Source organism: Plectrocnemia conspersa, unplaced genomic scaffold (assembly GCF_051122295.1).
Source record: "Plectrocnemia conspersa isolate PC_06_02 unplaced genomic scaffold, ASM5112229v1 ptg000010l, whole genome shotgun sequence".
Classification (NCBI taxonomy): domain Eukaryota; kingdom Metazoa; phylum Arthropoda; class Insecta; order Trichoptera; family Polycentropodidae; genus Plectrocnemia; species Plectrocnemia conspersa.
Window position 1 is genome coordinate 3634016 of NW_028277174.1, and position 24968 is coordinate 3658983.

The window sequence follows — 24968 nt, forward strand, 5'->3', positions numbered from 1 at the left end:
TGAAAAAAATAAAATTACTGCTTTAATTAACAAACGATTAGATTTATTTTGTATTTGTGATAAAAATCTTATTAGGAATTAAATTATATCGTTTACAAATAGTTTGCTGATATGATATATACTTCTAATCTTATCATAAAAATAATAAATAGCGAGAAAAATTTCTTAATAACATACTTTAGTTTGTTTTTAAAACATGTTTTTTAGGAACAAAATATTATAGCTTAGGTAAAATACAATAATTTCACATAACAATAAGTCATTTTCATTATAAAGAGTTTTCAGTACAGTACCATAAAGACGGAATGAAAAACCTTTACAATTAAATTTATCATTTTTTTCATTCATATCCATGACGAAAATGTGCAATTATCACAGTGGCATGAACATTACTCATATTGTAGCGCACAAAGCCAAATATATTAGAATGGATGTAGAAATAGAGAGAAAAAAATCAGGAATGCAAAAAACGAGATAAGTGCAAAATTGGTATACACACTCGCCGCTGTCCGGCCAGCCTGCCAGCACTGGTAACACAGTGAGGCCGGGGACCCTCGAAAGTGAAAGTAGACTCTTGGTGAGGTCCGCGAGAGACTGGTTATGCGTCGATCAAGGAAATAGACCGGCGTTCACTAGTATCGGAGTAGACTCGGCGAGCGAACGTACCGATCGCTCGGTCCGCTCTCCTTTCGGCACTTCTTGGGGCTCAGTCCCTCCCATAGAATCCCTAAAGTGAATGCCGGAAGTCTAAAGGTCAGATTCAAAGCATTGAGTGTTGGATTAGTGAAAAAATGCGTCAAAATTGGAGCGTTTTGTAAAACGAAACCCAAGTGATATCGACGCGCGGGGTAGCGCGAAACCCAAACCGGACTTTTACGTCGTATTCTAGTGCTTTTGCTGCTGTGTTTTTTTTGTGTAATATAATTCATAAATAGTTATTGTACTGTTTTAGTCAATGGCAATTGGTAAAAGTTGACGAAGCGACATTTAGAAATTGGGTAACGTATCGGAGAAATGTACGCGCAAGAAAAGTTTCACTCGTTATGTTGTTATTTTTATATACCATTTAATGTGCAACGGTGTTTTAGATCGTGATTTATAATACTATAATATTATAGAGTTTCTAATATGATGTATTAATCAGCTCAGTGTTTAATAATTGCAGATTAAATCATTCACAATTTTTGCACATAATCTAGAAGAAGAAATGCGTAATATTTTTACTCTAAAAACAATATTACTTCATTGATATTTTTAATTTCTAAACCTAAAACATATATAAATAACATAAACATTAAAGCAGTTTATGCTTTCAGTTTGATACAAATTTAATAATATAAAATATTATAATGTGTCATTTTATAACTGTTTTTATTAATTTAATGTTTATTTTTGTTTAATTTGTTTAACATATGATAGTTTATATGTTTAGCCACTAAATAATTTACTTCCATTGTACCTATTTAAGCACAGTTTTATAGACTGATCTAAATAGAGTAGTTGCCTATTTAAAACATGTTTATATTATTTAAACATATGTATTATATCGAATGCTAATGATTCTAATTTTTTCTTAGTTGTACACCGCAACGTACCTCTAGCAGATTTTACCCTTCCCTTCTGTTTATTTACCATATATTCGAAGTAATTCTTTAAGGTTAAATTAGTCTACACTTTCTGAAGAACCGCTTATATATTCACGATGTAAATACAACGCGAATGGTTTACTTAAAAATCACATGTGTTTAATCTTAATTTAGTATACTATTATTATAAATTGATAGTAAAGTTTCTTTTTATATGAATTTAGTTTTGTATAAAATTATATAATTTTTTACTACTATATTTTTACTAACTAAATCAAATATAATATCTTGTATTATATATATCTATATTTTATTTCTTATATTATATATTTTTTTATTTGAATCAAGTAATCAATATAAAATTAAATTTATTGATGATTACTTGATAATGATTTAGTATCGATTTTTCGATGATTAAGGTCAAATTACAATCTATACATTAGTAACGAGTCTAAGTCAATTGACGGTAAATAAAATATATATTATAGTATCAATTTATAATTCAACGACGTTATAATGTATCGCAAGAGCGTGTGCAATAAAGTGAAAACGTTTTATATCACATTGCACAAATTTGTCTCAAACAATATTGAAAAAATTAACAGAGCGTAAAATATATATCACAATTAAATAAACCGTTTGTTTACATATATTTTTTCCATAATTTACATTTGAAAAGCATATTGAACGCGACCCGAACCTCCAGCACACAATAATGCGACTGCTCGAAGTACGTGCTTTGCATTTTTCATTATGCAATGCCAAAGTAACGGTCAAACCTTTTGTCTTGAGTATAATATTTCGCCGTGCAATTCTGTCAAATGTTATTTGCCGACATTGACAACCTTAATGACCGAAATGCAAATGACATATGTCAAAATTCCCGATGAGTTAACCATTTTTGGTATCATTGATCAATCTGAAGTTATTTCATTATTGAATTTGCTGACGTAGGAGTTAAGGTCAAAGGCTTGGGATCTTATTCGTAATAATTGAGGTCAATAACATGCTATGAAAAAAAATGTAAGTGAGTTATCTTCGGCATTGTTATGTAACGGGAGTCGATGATCCAACATGCCGTTTGGGCAAATCAGTGAAAACAAACATTTTTTATGTACATTTTCTGTTTACATAGTAGTTGTTTGACAATGTTAGTAATGTTTGCCATTACATTGAACAGTTTAGCATATTCTGGGCTTTGAGTATTGGTTTTAATCTATTATTATGCTATGCAATCCATTTGAGTGTTATTTTTTATTATTAAAATAAATGAAATAGTGCTTCTTATACGTTTTATTATTCTAATATACAAATATACTTTTGCTACTATAAAATATACTTATTCAAAGCTAAATTTATTTATTGACGCAAACACCGGGGAACGCATATGTATGTCAACATTTATTTGTTTAAATAACATTACTAATACCAATTTTTTACAATAGTTAAATAATTAAAATAAGACATATTTTAACGTATCTCTCAATTTTTATTATACGCAAAGCATTTAAATAAATTAAACTATGATAATATTACTTATATTTTATTATACCTATTATAGAAATTTGCAACTAAATGTGTATTAGGTAATTTTTTTTATGAATTAGAAAACGAATGATGCATATATGCATTATTCAATATTATTACGAATATGCTGGGAAACGCATATATGCGTCATTCGTTCGGAACTATATAAACAAATTAATAATTATACTTTTTACAAATTATCACATTTTACAATAAGTTATTTAAAATAGTATCACAATTAAAATAGTATCACACAATAATTTGTCATAAGTGTACACAAAACATTTACGGATAATTGAAAAAAAAACTTATAAAAAGTTGAATTTAAACCTCAACTGACTTTCATCATCCCCTTGTAACATATATGCGTAGACGTCGGGGAACGCATTTATGTGTCAAATTAAATTAAAGTTTTAGTTTGTTTTAATACAGGAATACTTATATAACTTTCACATAAATTTTATTTTTAGCATATATTTATATATATAGATGTTTTTATTTATCTTAATTTTTGGTTTTACAAATTTCCACAACTATTTGGTAATATATACTTAACATACAATTTATTACAATTTTAAAATCTAAATAATTTTGTATGCTCAAAACATAAGCACCATAAACCTTATCTTGTGATAAAATGTATATTATATGGAATACTCCTGATTCTAATTTTTTTCTTAGCTGTACTTGACGGAACATGCACATATGTGTAATGTGTTAATCTTGTTTTTAATTACTAAAAAATATCTCGACTTTGTTTGTTTTCAAATGGCAGCTATTAAAAAATATAAATTTGGAAAAATTACATACATATAAAAATAAAGAAGGATTATAGTCAATTTTATTTTATTTCTTACAATATGTGAAATATTATATTATTTAAATTTGATTAAGGTATATTATAGTTTGATATACGTGAAGTAAACTTCAAGACCTATTTGACCGGTATTGCCGTACATGTACGGCGGTCGATCTTTTACTGTTTTGAGGTACCCCAGATAGTTATATATTTACATATATAACTGTATAAATAATATATAAAAAATATTACAATTATGAAGTATTTTTTTAAATTTGATTAAATGAAATGATTTTTATAGAAAATAATACCAATAAATTTAAGAGTACGTAAATGAACATAAAAAATAAATAATATATTAATAAAAAAAAAATTGAGAGCCTCTGAATTGTTATAAAAAAATCTATAAAAGCCGAAAATTTTTAAATAAATTAACAAAATGTAATATTAAAAAAATGTTAAAATTAATTATTAATACAAAATAATAGCAAAATAAATTAGAACAATTAAAAGTTGAGAAACACTGTTTTTTTATAATTTACTGTTAAAGCAATATGAAAAATAATAAATAAATTACAAGAAAAATAATTGTGAATTAACATATTCAGGTCTTGAAATAATGATTTGCTAAATCTTTTATTGATTAATGAATCTAAAAGTTAACAAATATTTTTTAAATCAACTTTTTCACCTGTTGCTTGTTATATGAAATGTATTTATTTTAATTGTGCAGTTAAAAGTAGCCTAAATATTAAATTATGCTTTTTTTAATTGCGCCATTTATAAACAATTTGTTAATATACAATAACAATATTAAAAACTAATAATAAAAAAATTATCAGGTGGTGACTCATTAGAATAACAATACAAATTGACCTTTCTATTAAAATATTCAGTTAGTTCAGGGACGAATTGGTAACGATATAAATATTTGCATATTTTTGCCTTTCTTGTTGATATCTAACTTGCTCTTGCTGATCCAAGTGTACATAGTTATATTTCATATTTTTATTGATATTGGTTATAGATGCTATGTAATATAATTTTATTGCGTATATATTGGGGATTCGAATGGATTAATTAATAATTAATTTATAATTGATTATAAATCCAACTGTTACTAATTCATCAATCAATTGGTTTTACGTGAGCTCAATTTTCAGTAGCACCTCTATACTTCTGATTGATTATCGACGGTATAGTGGCGCAGTTGTTGAAAAACGAAAGTGTCTTGGTTGTCGATCTCAGTTGTCGCAAAAATGTGGTTGTCCTCCGGCCCCCTCCCTGCGCCCCCCTACTCTGAGGAGGGCCTCCGCCCCTTTTTTTGTGCTCCTTCCTGCTTTTCGTGTGTCTCTCTCTGTCCTTTTCTATCGTCAGCGAGCGTCGACTCTTGCCCAAGGTTGTCGGCCGCAGCGGGGGCGGCTGGTTTGCGTGATTCAAAAATTGCAGGCGTCTACAACCGTCGGTGTTTGACACAATGATTGTGATTATTAAAGAAAATGACAATCGACGGTTTAAATGCGTTTTAAAACGGTGGAGCGTTAAGAGAATGGCTTTGCCATTATAATTAATGTCGATGTTTCACTTTTTGATTTAAGTAAATTGCTTATAAATTATATTGTTATAGTGAGTTAATTGTCATATAACACGTATAGATTTTACTTTTGATATATGTACAACAAAGTAGAAGGGATTAGATTTTATTAGAAAATGTGCACAAAAGCTCTTTATAGGAAATCGTAAAGAAATGTAAAAATGTAAAATTTTCTAGCTACTCGAATGACACATATGTATGCGTAGACGTAAGAAAACGCATATGTACGTCATTGAATGCTATCATATTGAGAAGAAGCATATGTAGTTCTAAAAGTTGAGATCCTATAAAAAGATTATATTTCATTGCACTAGATATAAAAATGGCACACAAGTTAATAATAAATTATTCTTGATTGCTAAAATATTTTTTTTTTCAGTATATGTACCAAAGATAAAAGTAGTAGCTTAATATTAATTTAATTCGATTTTATTTACACATTATTGTTAAATATAATATAATACAAAACTAATATAAATAATTGCTTTCTATTTGAAAATTCACCTCTCTTAAAAAAAAAAAATTGATTTACCTAAGAAAAAGTTGAGTGGCACTAAAATTAATATTTAAGCAAATTTTGCTTTGTAAATTTTAACTCTCTTCTGATTTCTAAATCTACAGATAAACTGATGAGTTAATATAATTTAGAAATAGAGTACTGAACAATAACATTGCACGCTTAATTTATATGTATCATTAGTTTTTACTAAGTACAGTAAATTTCGTTGCTTTGATAAAATATTAGGAAATATTTTATTATTAAAATTTTGCGTTCTAAATAATTGTAATATACAAATTATTTATGGATTTTGGGCTATGATTTTTTAAAGTAGAATAAGTGAAATTTTTAGTGTTTTTATTTGCTTTATAAATTGTGTTTACACTTTATTATATCATTATTTTTAAGGTCGAAACAAAGAGTCTGACCGCAAGAATCTGGTAGATTTTAATTTATTTGTATTTGTAAATATTTCTTACATAATAAATGTTTTTTTCAATGCAGTTGAATTCAGTGTGTAATTCTTATAAAAAAAATATTTGTTGCAAAATATTAATAAAAAATACGTTTAAATTAGTGTAGTAAATACATAATCTGTATCTACAGTGTTATCGTTGACTATCTGTATTTTTTAAATACATATTTTGATAATGTAGAATGTGAACCAAAGATATAAATTACTTATTAATATTTATTTTATTGAATATAATAATCGCTATTTAATATTTATTTTATCACTGTATCATAGTAGTCATTGTATCATATCAAACTATCTATAAGCTTTTACAAAAAAATTATAGTTCATTATCTAATAATTTGATTTTATATTCTAATTATTAAACTGATTTTTTGTAATATAAAAGTATTTTTTGATATTATATTTATAACTGTAAGTTTATTGAGTAGAAACACGTCGATAAAGATACGTAAACAAATAATTTAAGACGCGAATGCTAATAGGACAAATTACTTAAGCTATTTTATTTGTTTACAAAATTAATAATCAAGCTATAATATAAAAATATGTATTAACCCTTTGTATTCCAAAGTTTTTTTAATATAAGTTGCCTCAAGTCAAGAATATATTTAATCAAATTATTCAATGATCATTAAATATAATTACAAAAAAATCTTTTATATTATATGAAGTAAATTAAATTTTTGCAAAATTAACTTTAGAAGTTAATAAAATATATTTATATATAAATATTTTTTTATTTATTTATTACTAGAATTTAATTTTTTTACTTGATTTAATTGATATTAATTAAAAAAATGTACTGATATTATTCTTATTAGATTATAAAAGTTTATTATATAATGTATATAACATATTACTCTAAAGAGTTAATGTATATTTATATATAGGACTCAATATGTTTATCTGTATACACATCTACCTAATACAAGCATACTTTCTAAATTTAAAAAAAATTAATAAATCATAATTCAGCTCCCTTTGTATTTTTCAGCACGTCACTTTTATGTAAGATATATTTGATCGTGCTTATTTCGTTTTGACGCAATGGGCTAATGCCTAAGCTGGCTCGATTTAATATCAGTTTTTTTAGTTAAATATTAATTTTTGACAACGCCAAATATTAAACTCTAGTTTTCTTATATATATATAACATAATTTAGTTAATTTGTAAATTATATTTTAATCATGGGCTATTTTTATGCGTCACTCTTATTACGTATAATTTATTGCATTCCCTAGTAAATTGCTATTCTTACATTGAAATTGATATTCACCTACTCTTCAGAATTTAGAAATATTATTGTTATACATATGTAATGTTATTTTATCAGATTTGTTGCTACTTATGTATATAAAAATTATATATACACACACATATCTCAATATATTATGTAATTGCTTTAATTCAAAGCACTTATATACACATTGAATTTATAACACAATACTGTTCATAGACCATAGCATACCTTTGTTCGGGCAACATTCTAATCTAATCGATACCTTCACGGCAAACCGGTCGGATATAACTGATCTAGAAAGTGAATAATTGAACCGACTCTATTTGAAACCTTACCCGCAAATTGGCAAAGATCCTGTTTTTATATTTTTGCAAAAGTCAAGGAAAACAGACAGTTCCGAGTATCGAGGACTTCGGAGAAAGGACTCATACTATGTACATAAGAGTCATGAAAATTTTTAGATTATTCGCAAACCGAGGACTCACTTTAAGGACCGGTTCAGCGGTTCGTTGACTTTTGACTCGTACTTTAAAACGGCACGAGCTGAAGGTCGGCGTGGAAATGGATCTCCTGGATGCACGGCTATAACTAGCGAGTGGTTACCATAGGTCACTTGCAAGGGGTAAATGGACGTAGAAGAATCTTACATTGTATTTGTTTAAATCTTTGTTCAATAGAGATTAGAAGACACCATTCAGAATTTTATAGTCAAAACGAAACACGTCATTAAAATATCGTCTTTCTTGCATATTAAAAACATTTATATGTACATATATTTAGCTCTTTTTATTGATTGATGTGATATGGATGCTTAATTAAAGCATATTTTGAACTAAATTATTAGATTATAAATAAATTGAAAGTTAATATTTATTTTTTATTTTTCCAGATAGACTGAGAAGTCATGGCGGCGCCGGGGGGTCGCCACCGTGACGACGGGAGTGATGACAACTCCGATGATGAGAATACACCCTTCAATGAAATTTATGGCGGAAGGTGAGACAATAATTCAACTTAAATATGATCTTGACCTCATTGCATTCATTCCATAAGAAGAGATTATCATGATGTACAGACGGAATTTTTGGCGACGGATGAGAGTAGCAATACAGCCTTGTGTTACCTACAGCATTGAGAGTGAAGCGTAGGTGTTGAATGTAATGACATTTAACAGGAGATTGACGGATTAGAGAATTGACAAAGAGACATAGTGAGCAAAGTAAAACATTTTTTCTATACACATCTCATTTTTTTATTACATTATAATGATTTCCATATTATCTTCTCCATAGATATTATTTAATTATTAAAATATATCATCTTTGCAAATGCACTGCATTTATCTTGGCTGCTACAAAATGTCAAGGATGTGGTTATAAAAAGAGAATTAACACGTACATTCATACATACATAAGCATACAAGTTTACGAGAAGGTTTTGTTGAACTTTTTCACATAATAGTTCTCAAGGTTGTCTGTGTCGAAAGGCGTTACCGTTTCCGCATGATCAGATCCAGTTTAATTTTTAGTGACTTGCATATGTATTACCTATGAATGTATATATACAGATAAACATCTCGTTATCCATAAATGGAGGCTACGAATATTTAATTAATATTAGATTATATATTAAAATACATATTTCCAAATCAAAGCAACAACATGTAATTTATGAACACAATTAAAATACATTACAGAGTGGGCCAAAAGTCACTTTACCATTTGAACATTAAATGCTTTTTTGTGTTTCAAATATTTTTTGCCAAAAAATATAACAAAATTTCTGAAAATAATTATTTTCTTTATTCGTTTTTAGTTAGTTTGTAATATGTTGGTCAATTATCAATCATATTATCGCAAAGTATTATTGACGCATTTAATTAGAATTGGCAAATTACTATTTGGTAGATTGCTAAAGAATGAGATATCTCATAAGATTTTATGCATAAAACAAATTTGTTCCAAAACCGACAATTGTTAAATGAAATCGCTGATCAAACGTATTATAACAGTCATTAAATCATTATTAAATGATTATAACTTAAAAAAACATCTGATCGTTTTAATAAAAGCATAAAAAGCACGTCAAGTTCAATCGACTGTCAAGGTTATCCTTACTATTTTCTTAAAATATAACAATAAAATCCACTACAAAGCTTACCACCATAATAAAACACTGCAGTTTGTGTGAAAGGATCATGGATTTTACACCACGATAACGCACTGTCTTATAAGCAACTAATAAATTGAATGAAATCGCTGAATACACAGTGCTTCGCAACAGTCGACAAATCACCAGTGTATGGTTATCACATAAAAACAAACGAAAAATCGACTTAATGGTTGTGCCATAAAAAGTTAAGACGAAAAAAAATCACGTCAAGTTTAATCGAATGTCAGTGATGTCTCTTCGGTTCAGAGATACAATGAGCAACAAAGAGTATAAAATTTCAGTTTTAAGCTTTTTTCGGGATACAAAACGATCAAAATTGTAGGCAAACAACTTTTATGGTACTCAAATGTGTCACACATATGTGTATCACATCAAAACAAACAAACAATCGTCTCAATGGATGCGCCCTAAAAAATCAAGACAAATAAAGTACATCAAGTTCGATCAAATGTCGATGTTCACTTTACTGTTTCAGTTCACAGGTCGTGCTGTTAATGAGGAGTATTAATTTTCAGTCTTACGATGTTTGTTTGAAACGATCTGAAGTAAACGATCAGAATTGTGGGCAAACAACTTTTGGATCGTAGTTGTATTGTCAATAAGAAGTATTAAATTGCCGGTTTTACGCTATTTGCGTGAGAAAATCTGAAAAAAATCTGAAACAACGGTTTTGCACCACGATATCGCACAAATCTAATGTAGTCACTGACTATGTCGTGATTCTTAAACGCCTCTCAACAATTCACGAATCATTGATGTATGATTATTATATCGAAACAAATGTCCGGAGCTCCATAAAGAACAAAGACCAAAAAGCACGTCAAGTTTAATCAAATGTCAAGGTTTTCATTGCTGTTTTTTCGACTAACGAAATAGTGAATTACAAAATTTAAACATCAAATCTTGTGGTTTATAAGGAGTATTAAATTGCATTTTTATGCCATTTACGTGAGACAATCTCAAGAAAACGATCATAATTGTAATCAAACAATTTTGCACTACAATAACGCATCAGCTCATACTTCCAATAAAGATGCAGTGATGCTCAATTAGAATTATTGGTGCATAGTTATGACATCGAAACAAACGTTCAGAGCGCTTGAATAACAAAAAAATCGAAAAAGCACGTCAAGTTCGATCAAATGTTAAGGTTATTCTTACTGTTTTTTTAGGTTATAACAAATTATTTTATTACAAATACAATCTTATTACTAAATGTACCGGCTCACACTTTACTTCTGATTCGTGGCCAAAAACAACACTATTTGATGCTGCTAGATTACTAGATATGGTTTACTGTGACCTTTTCTGTTCCCACAGATAAAAAGGACATAATCCACAAATGTTTTGCGTATTTTTTTATCTATACAATACCATCTATATAATACATTCTGAGTAAAGTCTTCCAATTACTTGAACCAATACCAATACAGCTGATTTTGAACAAGAATTGAACACTGATGTATAAAGTATAAGTTGTAAATTTTACTGGCATATATTTTTCAAGCTTTCATTTTTAAAAACTAAATTATAAATTGATAATATATTATATCCCCTAAAAGTAATCATATTTTTATATCATAAAATGACTTTTGACTCATTGTGTATAAATTATCTATAATATTTTTTATGTGCAACTAAAACATACTGTATTCAAATCAAAATCAATGAATGCAGAATGTAACCGGACGACCTTGACAGATTGCTCTTTTTTATTCTAAATTTATTATTGATTTTTATATTATATAATACTAGGTTATGATGATACAATATTTTTTTAATAATATTTTTATTTGATCATACAAGTAAGCCATAAAATGTTTCTCATACAACTTCAATTTCATAATACAGTCACAACAAATTATAAAGACACCTTAACTCAATATTAGTTACGGTACGTTCACTCATTTTCCTCAAATTACACTTACACATAAGTGTAGCAACATTTCCTCATCTCCATTATGCTCGATTTCTTTCATTTCCCAAAAATAAAATTACATAAAAATAAATTTTTCGTGCCTATATTATTAAAATAATTTTTTATTGAATAAAATAAATTAAATATTTCGCATAAAGATGGCAGCACTCAACTGTGCTATATTTATGGCGAAAATTAATTAAAAATGGCGTAGTTATTTTTTCATGACTCTTACAAAAAAACTGCGATTAGTTCTTTGTTGTGCTTAAATTACATTCTTCGTTTCCTTATAAGGATACGATGTAATCTTTATGTACGCGTATATAGTTAATCGATCTAGATTACTGAGTAATCGCTTTTCTGTAATGGAAACGGATATAAAAAACTTAGTTAATAACGATCATTATGACTGTTTTTTATTCCTTTTAAAAAGATTTACGGAAAAATTAAAATGTTTTTTTCGTTAGCAAGGTACTGAGTATTATAAAAATAGATTTTTCTTGCGTAATAAATAAAGAATTTCTTATACATTTATATGAAACTTTATATAAATAATACTTTAAAAGGTACAAGAAGCCGATTAATACATATACTGAAAATACAAATAACCGTATTTTCCAAATGTCATAATAAATCGACTAAAAAAATGGTGTTGGTATTCATATATATATATTTATTTTATTGTTAACCGGTTTAAATGTCAACAACTATTGCCTTTTATTAAAAATAATTTAAATTCATCACAATGTTTTGGCCATAACACCATTATTTAAATACAATATGTCAAATGTCAATTAACAACGTTTATAAAAAATAGCACTAATCAGTTTTTTTTAGCTAAATTTATGCTTTCAGTATTTGGCCCTAACGCATCTAGCATGAATAAATGTATTAATAAACATTTTTTAATCAATATATCGGCTTTAGGCTTTTTAGCTAATTGAATCGGACGCCTGCAAAATTTAGTCTAATGTTGTTTATATATTTATATATTTGGCCTTAACAGCCTTATTTATGCGCATATATCAAACGTCACTTTAAATATCGATTAAAATCTATTAAGTATCATCTGAATGAAATGTCATCGTCCGCCTCCAGATATTTGGCCCTAACCCCGCCCAATTCAAGCATAGTCATTAAACAAAATTAATTTCCTCCTCTGGATTGCGATGAATCACACCGACGTCGTACAATTTCTCGTCTCGGTTCACAGCACCGTAGCCGATCGCGAAAATTTATCTCGACGAAAATCCCTTTCGATTTTTATCCACGGCCATTAACATCCATCAAGGCTTTGTTGTCGCGAAATATTTCATTTTAGCGAATGGCGATACGCATGCAGATATAAATAAATCCAGAATGACCGGTCGGTTTCGATAATTCCGTGGGCTGAGTTCGCGGTTCAATCGCCTGTGGCGGACACGATTTCGCCCACACGACTCCAAGGATTACGTAAACACCCTGTTGCAATTGTTAAAAACTGTATCGGAGCAGCTGTCGCGATTGTTGAGCCTTGATTGTGGACCGTTTTACGAAAGAGGAGGGGGAGAATAGAGACATTTCGTCTTCATTTCGTCATAGATAAGTGTTGCCATACCTTTATCTGTGATAACTTTTGAAAATTAAAAATTTAAAAAATGAATGAGATTGATTTGTCCGCGTAGCGCAAAATTTATGAATATTTTTATCAAAAACACATAACAAATGTTTTAGCTTCAGAAGTTTCTGCTTTTAAGATACATTTTAATCAAATTAGTTACATTTATAAAAAAATATCATATACTTGACTTTGCTTCGCTTTTCTAAAAATAAAACTTGGTTGATATAAAGCAATCTCTGGCAAAAAATACTCATTTAGACGCGCAGCACAAATTTTTTCGACCGCTGGTTGTCAATTTATGCTTTGGCCAAACGTAGGATTAAACCATAATCCATTTATAGCTTTACAGTTATTTTCCTCTCAATAATTCAAAGGATTCTGTATTAGTCATTTCGTATTACGTATTTTAGAGTTGAAATACAAAAACGTTATTTTAATTTTTAACAATATAAAATCATGCATTAAGATTATAAAAAAAATATCATAAAATAGCTTTTAGACTTATCAACTTTAATCTATATAATCATACTAATACAATAGAATGTTATCTTAAGTATTTTTAATACTTCATGAGTAATACATATTTATATAAGCTTTAATATTTAAAAAATATGAATGATGTCATATTGAATTACATTCAAAAGGTTAACATTCCATACAATAAAAGGAATATAGATCAATTATGACCTATCAAGTAGATAATCGTTGCATAATTGCATAATATACGCCTTATTTATACTTTCAAACATTGCTTAATAGCCGTGTCTGTTATTGTATAATATTTATGTTTGATAAACTTGTTAAGAGTTCAATATCGACTTGCGTGATTAGAAAATTGATGTTGTAATAAACTTGTAATGCGTTTCTTAGATATATTCACTTTTATTAATATTATGTTTAATAAATGTTTGATGAATGATTTAAAATAAATATCAAAACCACAACCGAAACCATTACTTAATGAAGCTTGTAAAGTGCATCGCCCTCAACTTCTTTCACATTTTTTCTCAATTCAATATGCAGTTTTTCTGTGTTTTACCCGAATGACTGTACATATTGAATATACAAATAATGTAAGAAATTCACTAAAAAAATATTTGCTAATGAATAAAATTGTGAGGAAGAAAATATACGAAACACTTTATATAATTACTTTTCTTGCAAAGTTTATTAAATATTGTTATGGTTTAGAACTTTGCTGATAATATATTATTTAGCTGAATAATTTCATAACATTTTTAATTTATTGAATTTAAAACATCGTAAATTTCAATTACACTAAAAAACAATTTGTAGTACATTTTTAGCAAATTTTTGCACCATTTTTATTAAAATATACTAAATAATATCATATTATAATTTTATAAAAATATTTTACAATTAATAGATTAATGCTTATTCTGTTATTTAAGGATTAAAAAATAGTTAATTACACATACCACAATATTGGTTTATTATTCTGTTACTGCAATTTATGATACAAATGCAATAGAATAAAACTAATCATTTTCAGTTTTTGTAATCGACGATTTGCGTGTTTTTATCGATCAATCAATCTGATTTCTAACGCAACACTACTTTGTAAACTATTTTCTTTAGATTCAAACGAAGAAATATGGCGTGATTGTTGCAAAACGATTATTATAAAAATATGAATACATAAATTTCTTTGGGCATGTCCAATGTTATAATGGCAAACAAATCAGAGGTTGTCGATTTCACTTTTAGTACAGCTGAAAACAGTTCTAATTAACGAGCCATTCTCTTCACTTGCATTAATTTCATGTATGGGATATGTGCTGTACGATTTATTGTGGTAGGAAAAGTGTAATCTACGTACTGTTATGTGATACTATATTTACCTGTCACAATGATGTTATAATTCAACAGCAAATGCTCGACTTTTTATTGCGTGTAATTAATCCTGAAAATTTAAACTTTGGCGAAGACTTTGAAAATGTATGTAATAGCTAAACATTAAAAATCATTTTTTAAGTTCACAAGCCTGTAAATCATGGAGTTGCATTAAAAGTATATATTATTTATTGACTGTGTCTCTCATTGACTGATGATGAAACTCGTCTTACCCTGGTTTATCTTCAGTCATATTGATAAGACAACATATTTTATTTTTTCGCCATGTCTGATTTTAAAAGTATAATATATATATATATACCTATTTATACTTTGATTTCTAAGAGAGATAATGCATCCCCTTATTTGACACTCGATCTTATTTCAAACCCTCTACAATAACTATTGCTTTTGAGCCTTATAGTGTGGTTTTACCAATCTCACTCATTTATTTGGGATGTCTAGCATTTTCAGAACATATAACATTTATTTTTTTATGAATGAAAGTCGAAGATAAATAGATTTAAACTAATACAAATCCAAGTGTATTCGCTGGTCCTTCAATCCAATTAGATGGCTTTCCCGCGAGAGGCGATGAATTAAAACGCAAAACTTATCTTTTTTTAATAAATATATGATATTCTATATGGGCTGATGTAGCTCATTATTAGAATTTTTAATATCTGATGTGTACTACCAAGCTCAATTTTACTCATTTATTACAATATTCATCCGTAAGATTAGGAAAATCTAGGAAAACCTAATCTGTATCTGTATCATGATCGATCAGAATAATAATTGTATATTATTTATTAATTCTGATCTCTTAGAATAAATATAAAATAAAAAACACTATGGTTCTTATAAGATTCTAATCTAAGTCTCTCAGTTTATCGTGCTGGTTAAATAAAGTTAAACCAAAAATATATAATCGATTTTTTAAAAGCAATTCCATTATGCATTATATTTTTTTTGTTAAAATATCAATATTAGATTGAAATATAACTGCCATTTTATTCAAAAAGATATCATTTTAAATAAAATAAGACTTTGATATTTACTGATTATTTATTAAAATTACTGTCTGATTAAGTTACTAACTATTAGCAAATATTGTGTGATTTTAATACAGATTTTGGTTTAAAAATTGTATATATATCAGGGCTGTGGAGTCGTTAAAAAAAAACACGACTCCGACTCCGACTCCGATTCCGATATTTACCAACAACACGACTCCACTCCGACTCCGACTCCGACTTCGACTCCGACTCAAAAAAGTTTAATTTTATAATGTATTTTTGATGTTTTTCTACACGTTTAATATTCATACGCTATACACATTCATTATTACGCAATTAAAAATTCATAAATTTCATAATTTAAAAAATGCTCGAAGTTGCTCATTTTTCACGACTCCGACTCCGACTCCAGCTCCGGCCAAAACACCACGACTCCACGACTCCGACTCCGACTCCGACTCCGACTCCACAGCCCTGATATATATATATATATATATATATATATATATATATTTACATATGTTTTGTATTTTTATCTAAGACATATAATAAGAATAAATTTAAAATAATAATGTAGTGTTATGTTAAAAAATATTAAATATAAAAAATATCTAAAATTTTAGATTATTGAAATTAAAAATCATGTGTATTTTTAACATTATCTTTGTGAAAATAACTTATTATACAGTTTTTATTGTACCAGAACTGAATTTAAGTTCTAGAAATTAACTTACAATACAACATTATATATTTCAGACGAAGATGAGAAAATAAAATCCTAGGTATAAAATTAAATACTTTTTTTTAAATAAACGAGTCTTATGGTAAATAAACCGGCCCCCCATACGACTTTTTTGCGACTTGGCATTTTGTTAACGCTAATATTTGTTTCCTTTTAAAGATATAGACTTTAATTTTTTATACAAAATAGAGCTTTCGAATATACTTATGATACCGTTTAAAAAAATTAAAAATTAAAAAAAAAAAATTTTTCCAAAACACGTTTAGTGTTATGAGTCGATTGACCCACCATACATACGCTTATAAAACTTGCAATATAGTTAAGGTCAGTGTGAGCTTATTTATACAGATTTAAAGTTGAATTTTTATGACAGTATAGAATTCTTAAGCATCCTGTATATGTTCGCTAGCAAAATCCAATGTGTCAATTTTTTGCAAAATGGCGATAAGTATAAAAACTTAAACACTCGTAACTCAGTAGGTTTAAATTTTAACAAAAATATTGCTATAAATGAAACGTTTAAAAGCCTAAACTTCATCTAAATAAAATAGAAAAAAAATAGTTTTTTGCTTCAAAACAAGCGATGTATCAGTTCGATCAGACTCCCATACGAGCCATTTTGCGACTTTCGGAAGAGTTGACTCTCTTAACTGCTTGGTTTTGAAGATTTAAAATTAAATTTTTAGTATCGTATAGAACTACTGAGCACCCCCAATACGTTCTGTATGAAAAAAAAATATATTTTTTTTTACAAAATGGCGGCCAATGTAAAAATTAAAAGTGTCATAACTTTTCAAAATGAAATCCTACTGAAAAATGTCGTATGCAAAAAGTGTTCAGAAGCTTAATTTGCATTTAAAAAAATTTTTTAATCATTTTTTATTTCTTAAAAAACGAGTCTTATGGTAAATTGACCGGGCCCCCATTCTACTTAAATGTATGTTTTTTATTTATATTTATGTTTTAACAAAATCATAATTAATTATAAAAATACAGATTTATTTAATTAGAAACAAATTTTAAAAATTTAATATGATGTAATATCATTTATCTTACAAATAGAAAAATTTAAAATAAAGAATATTTTATTAGACTAAGAATCATGTATTAAGAAAAATCAAAAATTTTCTCGCTATGTTTACTTTACTGCTTTATAATCTTATTTACATTATCTTATAATGTTATAAAATAGAAATGAAGTGATTATCAAAATTTTAACTATTAAAAAAATTGTATATTAAAATTAAAAAAAAAAGTTTTAAATATTTATTTATGTTTAATATTTAAATAAATATTTCTTAATCAATTGTCAGGGATCATTATTTTTTATTTATTTTTAAAAAATCAGTCAACTTATATACTTCCCTCTTAGCTTATATTGTGGCATACTTATTCATTGAAAAGTACATTTTAACACTACTAAGGCCACACTAAAAATACTAGAATTAATTTTATACGGTCATTAAATTACAAACTAAGCTATGTACGGAATTTTATTTATCGCCTTTGTTTAAATATATATTTTTTACACGGGAAGTTAATATTATAATTTTGATAATAAATTAATTAAGAGTCAAAAATTATTCGCCGTCCATGGCATATTTACATCTGCAACTAGCTTCGGACATGAGGCAAGTGCCTCTCAAACTTTGGTACACCTTTTTTAATATTATTTTGTATTTGATAATAACATAACGATATTCTCATAAGCTATTTTTAGCTTATTGTAAAAAATAATAATAGTATTACTCGTAATACGTTCATTGATTAGACTGGAAAATTTTCTCATTCAGTTATATAATTTTATTACTGAACACATGAGTCAATTTAGGTTTTCGCAAAGGTTTTGTTGAATTCTTGGTTATTGATAGATGATCCTTTCTGCCGAATATTTGAGTTATTGGTTTGCTATGTTAAGGTTTTCTTCTTCATAGTTTGACAAGCGCTGTTTCAGTGTGTTCGCATCGAATAAGAAAAATAGAAATTTTCTTTCCGTGTGCCGTATGAATTTGCCGCAATGCCATAATTAGTGGTGGTCGGGTAATTTCACGAGTGGCCAAACGAATCGTCTTCGCTACGATGACTGCTCATCATCAGTGTTGATTCGACATCGACATCGTCAAGTCTTCCAATCGGGCATCGATGACAAACACTATGCCTAAACCATCCGAAGACACTTGAGTTACGACAATAGTTTAAACAACAATCGATTAAAAATGACCGACTTTCCGCCGGCTTATCCTGACATGGACTTATACGACGCCAAAAAAAGTCCATACAGTACGGGAAATAACAACAATTACTCCATATACAGCCTGGGAACGCAGCAGTATTGCAGTATATACAGGTATGGCGCAAATCGCGCGTTTCGTGCGATGGGAGCCTATGGTGTTTTTCAATACCGACTAATTGGCATGTGTGTGATTTTTATATTGTCTTGCAAGTGTCGTGAAACAGTTTTTAATAAGTATGCACTTATTTTGCGACGGAAGAGATAAGCAATGCCCTGTGAAAGTTCCGGTGTATATACCTATCTGATTGTATGAATAAAAAGATAATTATTATCGCTCTGATTATAATCCGTTCTAAGCTCATAAATTTTGGAAAACTACATTTTAATTTTAGCAGACATTTCGTACTAAAAATTAATTTATATTAATTGTACTTTTTGTATTTAATAAATGATAAAGTAACATTTAAAAAAATATACATATAACAATTGAGGTACTTCCTTTTTATATCACACCCGTGTCTTTGCAATTTATTTTTGCTGCCAATAATAATACGCACAAGAAAAGTACAACTATATATTTGTAGTTGTTTAAGTTGTTATTGTATAATATATACTATTTTTATAGTACTCTTTAAACTACCTTACTTTCGTATTCTGCTTCTGCATAATATTCTTCACCACTTTTTGGTTGAATTATTTTCATTTATTAGTATATAGACTAGTAGTACAAATCGGTGACTAATACCTGAAAGTCCTGGGTTCGAATCCCATATATACCTTTGTGTTTTTTTTTAAATTTCTATCATGTCTTGATTATTATATAATCATAATTCTGATCGATCATCTCATGAATAAATATCGTGATAAATAATTAAAATAAAATCGAGCAGCATATTATTAATTGTAAACTATAATATTAATTTATAAATAATAAAATGGATCAATAATTAAAAAAACTTATCTCATTACTTACTCAGTAGTTATTGTTTGTCTTTGCCCGTTGTAACGCATTGGGCTAACGCCTGTCATGTTGCGAAAAAATATTCACAATAAATTAATAAATATAGAACATTTTTTTTAATTTCAGCTGTAACCTAACAGGTCGTAAGCCCAATGCGTTACAACGGGGTAAATCTGTACAAAGTAGATTCTTAAAATGTATTCTTTATTGTGATAATATAAAAAAATATCAGTGTACTTATCTACATAATATTCTCAAAAATCATTGACCTAGAATTTTTTAATATAGCTTTTATTATATAGTTGTCAAAAATACATTTATAATATAGATGGTATAAAATCAATTATTAAGTAACAATTTTTATAGTTTGGCAATAATAATCAAAACAGTGACGTAGAGTGGGAGCATTTGATTAATTATTTTAAATTATTACATATAATGATTTACCAGTGATTCGTGCGTCTGTGTTTTATATAAAAAATACAATGATACTTCTATAACAGAATGTTAATCTAATTATACTTTCTTGTGTGTGTAGTTTCATTTTGTGCAAGTGGGGCGTGACTGAATCGTGAAGTCATGACTTTTATAACTCGAGAAGAGAAATTCTCTTATCGACTTTTTGCGCGACTGTTTATGAAGTTATCACCGTAAATTACGCGTTTTGAGCGTAACTTGCAAAAAATAGATATTACCAGTGAAAGTTGAATTTGGTCATCAAACCGTATAACATAAAAAATGCGTATCATAACATTGTCTCTTTTTTTGTTGCAGTCAAAGAACGGTACAGGAGACGAAAGGATGGGACGTGTTCAGAGATCCACCGATCAAGCAGGACAGTGGTTCCATGGCCACGCAAAAATGCCTGGACTTCACCGTAAAGATTATGAAATTTTTAGCTTATGTTCTTACCTTCGTCATAGTGCTAGGCGGTGGCGTCATTTCAAAGGGGACGCTACTCTTTATGACTTCACAAATCAAAAAAGATAAAAATATCACATATTGTAATATACAATTAGGTGAGTAACATATTTTAAATATTTATAATATCAATTAAAATTATTAGAATAAAATATATTTCGTTTATACGAAAATATTAATGGGGTCAATTTATACCCCACTTCGTTCGGATAGTGTGTTTTTTTTTTGTTTCCATACGCTGTGTGTTTAACGTAGAATAAATCAGTTAACGAATCAATACATAGTGTGATCAAACTACTTTTTAAATAATTGTAGCGACAGTGATGGTTCAGTGCAATGTTACTATCGCGTGTATACTCATACATTCATGAAATGGCCTCTTTACATGAATCAACCTCTACATTCACATTAATTTATATAATATACATATTTTTTATTACTTTCATAAATCATGTATAGACACTTAATCTGATACTATATAGTACGAAACTAGTTGTCCAAATAGTTATAACTATAAATGTTTTGTAATTCCAATTATATGCTATGAAAAAACAATTTTAGTAAGATATTAAGTTATTATTATCAAGAAAGAAATCTTTCAGCTATTATAAGGATGGAAAAAGATCATCAAACAAAATTATTTTATTTTATTATTCTGAAGAAAAAAAACAGAGAAAACTAGACGAATATATGTTAAGAAATAATATAAACTAGCATTTAGATTAGTTTAGCTGATAATTTATATTACAATAATTTATATAGTAACGTTAATTTGGAGTTGTTTTTTCAGCAGGTATATTGTTATTTATAATAGGAACAGAAAATTGTATTAAATTAATAACTGAAAGTATTACTATTGTTGTTTTTAAAGTAGCAAGGTAAAATTATTCCTACCACTAATAATAATAACAACAATTATGTATCATTTTGGATTTATAAAACATTTATGCAATTTCTAAAAATTGTTTTTATTCATTAAAATAGTCAAGGCTATGAAAATAATAACAAATTAAAATAATGTATTTCAACACAATCAATTTGATACAAAAATAACACATTTTATTTTAATTTTACAGCAAGAGACAGACAATACATAACTGTATTACCAGACTCCGAAAGGATAGCGTGGATGTGGGCTATATTTTTTGCATTTCTAGTTCCCGAATTAGGCACATTGTTCAGATCCATCAGAATATGCTATTTCAAAAGTTGGAAGAAGCCGTCGTCCATTCAATTCATGATGGTCAGTATACTTTAGAAGGTCACATACCTTTACACATTCAGGAAGTGAATTTATATGTATTAATTATTGTTATTAGGTGTTTCTAATAGAGACTTTTCATACCATTGGCCTTGCTCTTCTTGCCTATGTAATTTTGCCCGAACTGGATGTCGTCAAAGGAGCTATGTTAACAAATTGCATGTGCTTCATTCCGGGTGTGCTCAGATTGCTATCTAGAAGTCCCAAAGAGTCGAAGAGATTTTTCAAAGTCATAGTAGATATGATAGCCATCGCTGCACAAGTCACCGGATTCATAGTTTGGCCACTATTGGAAGGAAAGCCGTCTTTATGGTTGATTCCGGTCGCTTCCATCTTCATCTCTATGTGCTGGTGGGAGAATTATGTATCAAGGCAGAGTCCCTTAGGTATAAAATTGATTACCCAAACATTTATTTATGAAGTAACAATGTTTATAAATAAATAAAATTGCAGGTTTTATGAAATCGTTAGCCAAAATTAAAGAAGAAATGATGCTAACCAGATACTTCACGTACATCTTTGTATCAATATGGAAAATGATAACGTTCTTCTGCTGCATTCTTTTGATTTTATGGATTCAGGGTGAAAACGTCGGTGATTTCTTTTCGCTTTTCAAAAGCGCTTTTGGAAGTCATATTATCATCGTCGAAGAGGTATATTATCAACTTAATTAATATAATATCTATATATGTACATATATATATTAATCAAATTACAGATCAAACCTGCTCTCAGTGGTTCCGTCGTACCAGATTTATCTGAAATTACAAAAACTGGCGAAACGATCGATATCGTAGCGATGTCTGAAACCGTCATCTATGTTCTGCTCATCCAAATATTCTCAGCGTATCTATGCTATATTTTTGCCAAGTTTGCATGCAAGATTCTCATACAAGGATTCTCATACGCCTTCCCAGTAAATCTAACGATCCCTGTGTCAATTTCGTTATTGATCGCAGCTTGCGGAATCAGAAACGCAGATCAATGCGCTTTTCACAACACAATTCCTGATTATCTATTCTTTGAAAGTCCTCCAGGTATGTATTATTATATTTATATAAGAATATAAAAATCTATCTATAATACAAATATTATTTTAGTATATTTCTTGAATGAATTCATGTCCGGACAAATGGCTTGGGTTTGGTTATTCTGGTTGTTATCGCAAACTTGGATCACATTGCATATTTGGACGCCGAAATGCGAACGTTTAGCTTCAACTGAAAAGATCTTCGTCATACCTATGTACAACGCGTTCCTAGTCGATCAAACTTTAGGTATGAATAGAAAGTGCTACGATCAAAACGACGTCAAAACTGAGGTAAACATTTTAATATCATCATTTACAACAATCAGTTTATAAATGTATATAATAATAATTATTGAACAGGATCTTGCTGAGATGGAGAAAGAAAAGGGCGAAGAATACTATGAAACAATATCTGTCCATACTGATGGCTCCAATTCAAGTCCAAAGGCAGTCAAATCATCCGATCACATCACAAGGTATGAATCTTGAAATATTGATTTATTGTATTTATTTGTAAATTATTAACTATTATTTTATATAGAATCTATGCTTGTGCTACTATGTGGCATGAAACCAAAGATGAAATGGTTGAGTTCTTGAAGTCCATCTTCCGACTTGATGAAGATCAATGCGCTCGGCGTATAGCTCAAAAGTATCTTCGCATCGTGGATCCAGATTATTACGAATTTGAAAGTAAGATTATACATAATCATATATTAACCAATAGTAACCAGCATAAAAAAATGCTTTGAATGATACGCTCGTGACAGTGCTACATAAAATTGCTTTGAGAGAAGCATTCGCCTCTCAAATCAACTCTCACATTTAGCGACTATTATTTTGATTCTGTCCTTTTTATTTAGTTTTAACGTTTACAAATTTCTCAGCAGCATTATAAGGCTACCAACAGTTTTAGAAATTGAGTAAAAAAAAAGTTGCAACTGATTTTATTTCATCAGCTTATAACTGGATTATTACTATATTTTAATTTAAATATCAATCTGGCAGAACGTTCAATAGAAAAATCATATTGCAGTATTATTTTATTTGCAAGTTTTCATAAGACAGAATTATAGAGTTTTAAAGCGTTATATTGTACACCAAATGCAGCTCTTATTAAACTATATTGATAAATTTTGCATCATGGTAGCATTTAATATATTTAGTTTACAGTTGTAAGTCATTTTTTTTATATTTGTGGATATTTTTATATTTTTAACAAATTTTACAGCTCATATATTTTTGGATGACGCTTTTGAAATATCCGATCACAGCGACGACGACTCTCAAGTGAACATGTTCGTTAAACGTCTACTCAGCACAATTGACGAAGCTGCCTCCGAAGTCCATCAAACGCACATCAGAATCAGACCCCCCAAGAAATTCCCGACGCCGTACGGTGGTCGCTTGGAATGGGTACTTCCTGGCAAAACGAAAATGATATGCCATCTCAAAGACAATTCCAAGATTAGACACAGGAAACGTTGGTCGCAGGTATGCATTACAAAGATATAACTTTCTTATGTATATAAT

The 24968-nt window shown here is 28.5% G+C and overlaps 1 protein-coding gene across 6 annotated transcripts in view; it reads left to right on the plus strand.

The window, feature by feature from the left end:
- Positions 1-24968, plus strand: part of kkv (hyaluronan synthase-like protein kkv) — a 51582-nt gene that overhangs the window by 18449 nt on the left and 8165 nt on the right. For 4 of the 6 annotated variants that reach the window (XM_088196200.1, XM_088196201.1, XM_088196204.1 and 1 more), the window contains exons 1-11: positions 632-753; positions 8614-8720; positions 20998-21242; positions 22221-22387; positions 22464-22791; positions 22859-23058; positions 23124-23442; positions 23506-23726; positions 23796-23911; positions 23977-24128; positions 24667-24929. In XM_088196200.1, coding sequence (XP_088052326.1) covers positions 8629-8720; positions 20998-21242; positions 22221-22387; positions 22464-22791; positions 22859-23058; positions 23124-23442; positions 23506-23726; positions 23796-23911; positions 23977-24128; positions 24667-24929 — 2103 coding nt within the window. In that variant the 5' untranslated portion in view covers positions 632-753; positions 8614-8628. Of the gene's footprint in view, positions 1-631; positions 754-8613; positions 8721-20997; positions 21243-22220; positions 22388-22463; positions 22792-22858; positions 23059-23123; positions 23443-23505; positions 23727-23795; positions 23912-23976; positions 24129-24666; positions 24930-24968 lie in introns of those variants that run through there. The other 2 variants (XM_088196202.1, XM_088196203.1) reach the window with 1 other exon arrangement.